The sequence below is a fragment of the Apium graveolens genome, chromosome 7, assembly GCF_009905375.1.
Source record: "Apium graveolens cultivar Ventura chromosome 7, ASM990537v1, whole genome shotgun sequence".
In the NCBI taxonomy this organism is placed as follows: domain Eukaryota; kingdom Viridiplantae; phylum Streptophyta; class Magnoliopsida; order Apiales; family Apiaceae; genus Apium; species Apium graveolens.
The window spans coordinates 154,185,062-154,192,317 of record NC_133653.1 but is presented as its reverse complement, the minus strand read 5'-3'; the positions used below and the strand labels follow the sequence as shown (position 1 = coordinate 154,192,317).

The following is a 7,256-nucleotide window of genomic DNA, read 5'->3' as shown; positions in this document are numbered from 1 at the left end:
TATAATTTATGTTTAGATTTCAGATCTTACTTAACAGGACAAATCAGTACTTAACTGTTGATCAGTACTTATACTGGAAGTCAGGACTTAAGGATATCAGTACTTATATTATCAGGAGATAATCATCAGAAGTTAGATATCAGAACTTAAGTGCTGAAGGACGATCAGATAAGGAAAGTAGCTGATTAAAGGAAAGAAGATCGAGATAAACATAAGAAGAGATATGAATGAAGAAGGAGTTCCGTGAAGAATGGAATAATTAGAAGAAAAGATATCTGATTGATATATTTTAGGAAGCAAAATTATATTTCATATCAATTAGCGATTATCTTGTAACTGTGTAGTATATAAACACAGACATAGGGTTTACACTATAAGTGTTATCATTATCGAGTATATTATTCATTGTAACTCTAGCAGCTCTCGTGATATTTGTTCATCACTGAGAGGTAACAGTTCCATACTGTAACAGAGTTTATTGTTTCAATAATTTTTTTTTTCTGATTACTTAATATATTAAAGTTCGATTTGATTGTATTTTATACTGTATTCACCCCCTCTACAGTGTGTGACCTAACATTAGGTATTATTGTTTCAACCTCATTGATAATCTTTTATTTATTTATGTATGTGCTAAATTTTAATTTTTTGTATTTATATATCCATTTTTACTGGATGGTTGAAAGCTTGTTTTTTGTTTGAGTTTTTTTTTCGGGCAAGTTTTTGTGAATTCAAACATCAAGTTTTGATCGAGATTTTAAAAAAAAATTTGAGTTCGAGGTATGAAAATGTGTGTAATAAAGGAAATAGAATTGAATAACAATAAGTCATTATTAATATTATGTATTGCATTTCATTTATAAAAAATGTACCTATATTATTTTGAAGGAGGATAAAACACTAATTTATGCGATATGTAGCGTGAATATGTTTGGTTGATTTGATTGGTCAGTATTAAAAAATTGGTGTGTTTAATAAGATATTTGAAGAACATGAGTGGTATATTTGACACTAAATTTTAAGATAAATTAAGCCCAAAATGTGTTTTACAAAGTTAATTGTTGTTTCCTCGATATCCTTATATTCCGAGTCCTATTCATTGACCCCTTTGGTTAAACTTCTCACTATAAATAAGTATAACTGGTGTTTGCATATATAAATAAATAAATATATACAGCCCTAGGTATCTGCAAAATCCAAAATTAATAATACCTAGGGATTAGGATGGGGATATTTGGATTCATTAATCACAAATCATTTGTATTTCTCATATGCCTAATCTTTGTTTGTTCCACTCTTGTTCTTGCCAAGTCTCGTCGCCCTATTTCTGTATGTTTCTTTCCTCTCTTTTGCTTCAACCCTTTATATATATATATATATATTGTGTTTATTGTATTAATTCTACTCATTACTATCGTTTTATCATGCATCCCAGGAAACTGAAATTCGAGAGAAGAAAAGTCGTTGTTTTGAAGATATTGACAAGTATGCCTAATTCTCACCTCTCCTTCTGCTAAGTTTTAGTTTATTATTCGTATTCCTGTTTTGTCGTTTTAATAATATTATTAATCGGATTGTGTTGCACAGTGGTCTATGGGGTCAACAATGCATATCTTCCATGATTGCCAAGGAGAATTGTATGTTGCAATGTGTGTCACCGCCTTGTTATGAACTCGTCTATCAAGGGGATCCGGTCAGGATTTAATTAACTATATGTCTGCGTTTCATCTCAATTTTCCAGATTTTATTGTTGGTCTCATATTGTAATTCTGGTTTTATGTTGTATTAGTTAGAAGAAGGGGAGAAAGATTACAGCAGGAGCCAGGAGTACAAGTACTGTATGCACAGGTTACTTGTCTATCTGCTTTACCAATGTTAATTCTGCAACTCATGTTTCTTCCCCTTAATATTTTTTTCGCAATTTGGTTGCAGTCAACTTTTAACTAATTTAGTTAACATGTCATCACGGTCTTATGCTTGTTTTTTTTTTCTGCTATGATGGGCATTGACTGTAACATATGCCATGAAACTATATAAGGGATTGTAGAAGAAGTATGACCGAATGCATAGGTAAAATACTGAAATAAACCCTTGTGAATAAGTTTTTTATGTATCAAATAAGCAATTTTGCAGGTTTAGCCTTCTGTCGGTGTACCTTTATAAACATAATGAATGGTTACAAACTTTTTATAAGCTGTATCCTCATAATATCCACCTTATTTCAACACCTTGTACAAAATATTTATTTAATCATTCAATAGCGGAATGAGCAAGAATTAATTACTTAACTGTGGTCTTTGAAACTACCTAAGTTTTGGTGTTAAGACACACGTTCCAGTCTGCTTCTTTAACTACCTGGACAAGTATCATATTCTTTATATTCATGCAATCATGCTGTTTGAACAAAAGTTCACAAGCCAATGTGATTGTTAGTAGTATCAAGTACCAACTCCATCAGGGTAGCCACCTAACTACCCAACTACTTTGGGATTTAATCTACTGTTTAGGTAAGTATATGATATTTATATCTTTATAAATCACTCTATTCAGTTACACACTACAACATCTTTTGTCCTAACCAGTGTTGTTTAAGGCGCAGGACCCAAAATTAAATTGCGCCTTTAACAACACTGGTCCTAACATATAAGTTAGTTGATAGGATCTGAGGTGGTGACCTTGTAATTTGTACAGAAATCATTTATTTATTTTTTCAAGTCAAAATTTAACAGAAGAAAAGCAAATAAGTACTGTGGTGCATACCCCTGCTCAAAGGAACACTAGAAAACCCTAACCAGAATAAGTTGACTTGTTCAATTGGGAAGTTGATCTTGGAAGATGTTAAATGTAAGAGTGTTATTGATTAAGACTTTCTGGGAAACCAGCTGATACATCATTTTACTGTCTTGAGTTTATTAACGGTTAGGAAAGGGTTATAGTACTGGTAACAAGAGTCCGACTAGTAGTTGTAGCTAATGCCTAGATCAGCTAGGCTTCTCTCTCTGTTTCTTTTTATTGTCATTGACGCATTCTTGAATTAATAAGTTTAAGTCATAGAAATAAATTAAATAAAAATGTTAATTTATCTTTTGGCAAACTAATTTATTTTAACACAAGTTTATCGGAATTAGATTTTGGACTCTCAGGTTAGGTTCGTTTGCAAGGACTTTAATTTCTAATTTCTATACTATATCTAATAATCCCTTGAATTTGTTTATTAACAACTTCTGATCACTTTGTAGTCATTTTGGGTAATTATATAATCCCACCCTCTCACTAATTAAGGTAGAGTTGCCATGGAATAAATTAAGTTTGAAATTTAATAAAAACCTAGTAAATAAGAATATAAGATAGTACTCCAGGGATTATAATCCCATGAAAGAAATTTGGCCCTCGGTGTTTTCTTATGTTTTTCTATAGACTGTAGGGGTCATACTTTTTATCTTGATATGACCACGTTAGCTATCTTTTGACTAAGTTTTGCTGTATTTACACATCGCTGCCAAGAAAGTAGAATTGTCTTCCTAAGCAGCACAACTAAAGGTGAAAGGTCCTAATAATCTCTCTGTTATTTGTCCTTAATTCCATGATATTTTATTGCCAACCCGTTTTCGCATGGTTGTCTCCATTGTCCATTTCTAAATGCTCTTTCCAATCCTGTAGCATTCCATTGACTTAATTTTTTTTTGTCAGTTCCTTCTTTGTACATGTAAGTTTCTTATCCATTGAACTAAAATTGCATAACTGTTTAAAAAGGTATTTGAATGTGCTTTCAGTTGGCTGAGCCGAACAGACTGCGATGTTGTCATGGTTTGTCCCATTATTTTCTTATCTTTTTTCAGTTCCAATGGGGACTTTTAGAATCTTAGCATAAGCTTGTTGTTTGAAAATTTTCGAACTCAAGCGACTGCCGAACATAACACTATATAATTTACAACTGGCTAAACTACGTATCTGAAAAAGTTACAAAACAGGGACAAAAAATGGGAATTAATGTATAATTTTCAACTTTTTTTTTATTTAATAAATAATTTTATAATATAATTATAAAAATAGAATATTTATTTCAAGTATTTAAATATAGTTTAAACTTATATAATGTAGGTTATATAAGTTTTTCGTTGTTGGACTTGGAAAGGAGCTTTTACAAATCTACATATAAGCTGCTCACAAACTGAACTTTTTTTTTGCTCCTTTTTGGTTCTTTGAACGTGCAATGCTATGATATGATAAGTACGAGTGTCATATCCACATGGAAGACTAAATATAATACTTAATGAAGAATGTTTTTTCTTAATATGTTTGTGTATAGAAATATTTGACATCTTAATAATCAACCAAACTAAACTAATAAGCAAAGAAATACTATGAATTGATGATGGGGAGAAGCAATCCAAGTATTTAGGTTCTTCAATCGGTTGGTTATCATTCATGTCTAGTTTTTGGAGATAACTAAGTCTCTTGATTTCCTTAAAACAATCCTTGTAGTGTGTATAATGCTCTTATCCTTTAAGCGCCGCTACATAATCAATCAAAAATATTATTTTAAATTATCTCGAACCAAGAATTTATAGTTCTATAACTCCCATATTTTTCTTCCAAACAATTAATCAAATTGTATCTCATGTACAAGAATAAGAATTATAACTCATCTCCCAATTTATCATAGGTAATCATTATTCCTTGAGTCAATTAAAGGTGTGCGACTCCTTTAAGTCTGCTAAGCTACGGCACAAGTTTTTTTTAATATATTATAATTGCATATTTATATTATTGTTATTTTTTAATAGTTATCTTAATCATAATCTAATATAAATTTAATTCATGTTTTACTGCTTCCAAAATAAAACTGGTAAAAGAATAATTTATATTGGTCAAAATTGTATATTTATGAGATTATATTATTACTAATAATTATTAATGATAATAGTAGTTTTTTAAAAAATGAAATGTATTATCTAGAACTAATAATGGAAAATATTAATTTAATCTGTTATTGACGGGATATATACACCGGGCCTTTAGTAGAGTATGTAAATAAAGAATATTCCTTCGCATAAGATCTAACGGTTCTTATCTATTTAATAAAAATCTAAACGGTTATTATTATTTTTATTTTTATGGTTGAAACATGTTGAACCAAATTAATAACAATTATGCCCATGTTTCATATTATAATTTAGTATACATATTAGCAGCAGTTAGCACAGAGAGTGGGATTTACAAGATAATATTTTAACAAACATATTAAGCCAACAAATAGTACCTAGTACCTAATCCTTAGATTAAGGGATTAGCTGCTCATGAAGATAACAAACATAAATAAATAACAAAAATTATGTTTACAACAGTTAAGAACATGATTTGAACTCTCTTGAAGCTTGGGGTGAATCCCTTCTAAATCCTTTGCTCAAATCTCTCTCTCCAAGTTTTCTTCTCTTATAGTCCAGTTCAGGCTTGAATACTTCCTTCAGGACCCCTGAACTCGGTGCTCAGGCCCCCGATTTTGTATTTGATTTGGCTGCTTTCCATGGATTGATATATTATTCTCCTTTGCACCTTACTCCTTTAGAATTCCCTGTTAACATAGGAAATCACCATTTAGCATCCATCCAAGTTAAATAACTATATTAATGTGTAGGAAAGCATGACAAAACATGGATAAATGAGGTAGAATGTGATGTAAAAATCTATAAATTAATCAGGCTCGTTAATGTATTCGAGTTTAAACCTAATTACTGCTCTGTTTTTTTGAACTAACAAGGAGAGAGAATTTTATTTTTACTGCATTATTGTGAATTTAGGATGTCTCTTGATTGGTACTGAATTTTGAGATTTCGTATTGTTTATGACATTATGGTGAATATCACAAAATAAATAATATTGTGGACTCCCTGAAGGTATATGTTAAATTAATAAATTGTTATGCAGTCTTGAAACCTCCCCCTTATTACTTGGATTTACGTTCAACTGTGGCCCAACTCCTTGATAAATCCCCCTTATTACTTGGATTTATGTTCAACTGTGGCCCAACTCCTTGATAAACACTATCTGTACAAGATTAGCGTCTGTGGTTGTAGTAAACAAATTATGGTCTTTAAACAGTAATATTTTAAAGTTTGAAGACCTACAAATATGATATTCGACCAGGTCCCTTTAGTTGGATTACTAATAACTCTGTCGTTGAAGATACTCTGCATATGAAATTATCTGTATTAATAAAAGTGTTTATATATACATTTACCTGCAGGTTATCTCTGGGGGAGAGCATAGATGGTATTAGAGGTTCCTTTGACATGTAAACATGAAAATGGACAACATTGTCTACCATTGACGCTTCAGATGCATCAGCAAAGTAATGTATCATATGTGCCTTGGACACTGTCTGCACGAAAAAAAATTGCATTGTAAACTTTAATTGATAAGGGCACCTTTTGGCCATTATTGTCGGTAATTAATGTGGTTTGGACCAAATTTGATGAGTTGATGAAATTACTGGAGTAGCCGAGTAGGCATATAACATAATGCAACTAACTGATAAAACTCTTTCACAGCTGCAATGCCACAAAAATCAAAATATTTGCAAGGCTTCTGTTGCTTATAATTTTATAGGTAGAGGGATTCAGGTTGGTAATATAAGGGGATTCTTAAAACATAAAAGTTTTATTAACACTTGTACATACAAGAAGAAAATGTTGTGAAATCAATGCTGTCAGGTGAATTAACATCCACTAAAGCCAATAAAAGAACTGACATTTATTGTTTGGGAAAATTTTTCGAATACTTTTCAAGATATGTAGTATTCCTCTGAATTTAATATTATCATAATCGATTTATAGTACTCCCTCCATCCCTAAATAAATGTCCACTACAAATTTATTTGAAATATAATTTTTAATTTTTTCAAAATAATAAATACATAAATTTTAATATTAGTCAAAATTAATCAATTTGACTCGTCGAAAACCAAATTGGAAATTTAATTAGAGACATTTGAAGTAATCTGCTAGTGAGTCAATTGAATGAATTGTATGAATTAAAATGCATCGGCAACTATAATTTAACAGCCCGCACTTCCGGACTGTTAAATCTAAATTAAAACTAATAGAAAATACACTTTATTAATCTAAAAGTCTATTACAAATATGATTATTACAAAAACGTACCTAATGGAAGTCCAAAAGTTTATATACTCCAAATCTAAGGTTCTCGAACTCCAATGTTATCTAACTTGAATTTTAGGCGAAACCTGAAATATT

The 7,256-nt window shown here is 30.7% G+C and overlaps 1 protein-coding gene across 1 annotated transcript; it reads left to right on the top strand.

The window, feature by feature from the left end:
* Nucleotides 1-1,121: 1,121 nt before the first annotated feature.
* On the top strand, nucleotides 1,122-6,471 carry LOC141675178 (uncharacterized). The gene is made up of 5 exons (XM_074481890.1): nucleotides 1,122-1,329; nucleotides 1,436-1,485; nucleotides 1,588-1,693; nucleotides 1,790-1,848; nucleotides 6,248-6,471. Exons 1-5 carry the CDS (start codon nucleotides 1,225-1,227, stop codon nucleotides 6,297-6,299), a joined length of 372 nt encoding a protein of 123 aa, XP_074337991.1. The 5' UTR covers nucleotides 1,122-1,224; the 3' UTR covers nucleotides 6,300-6,471.
* The last annotated feature ends 785 nt before the right edge of the window (nucleotides 6,472-7,256 follow it).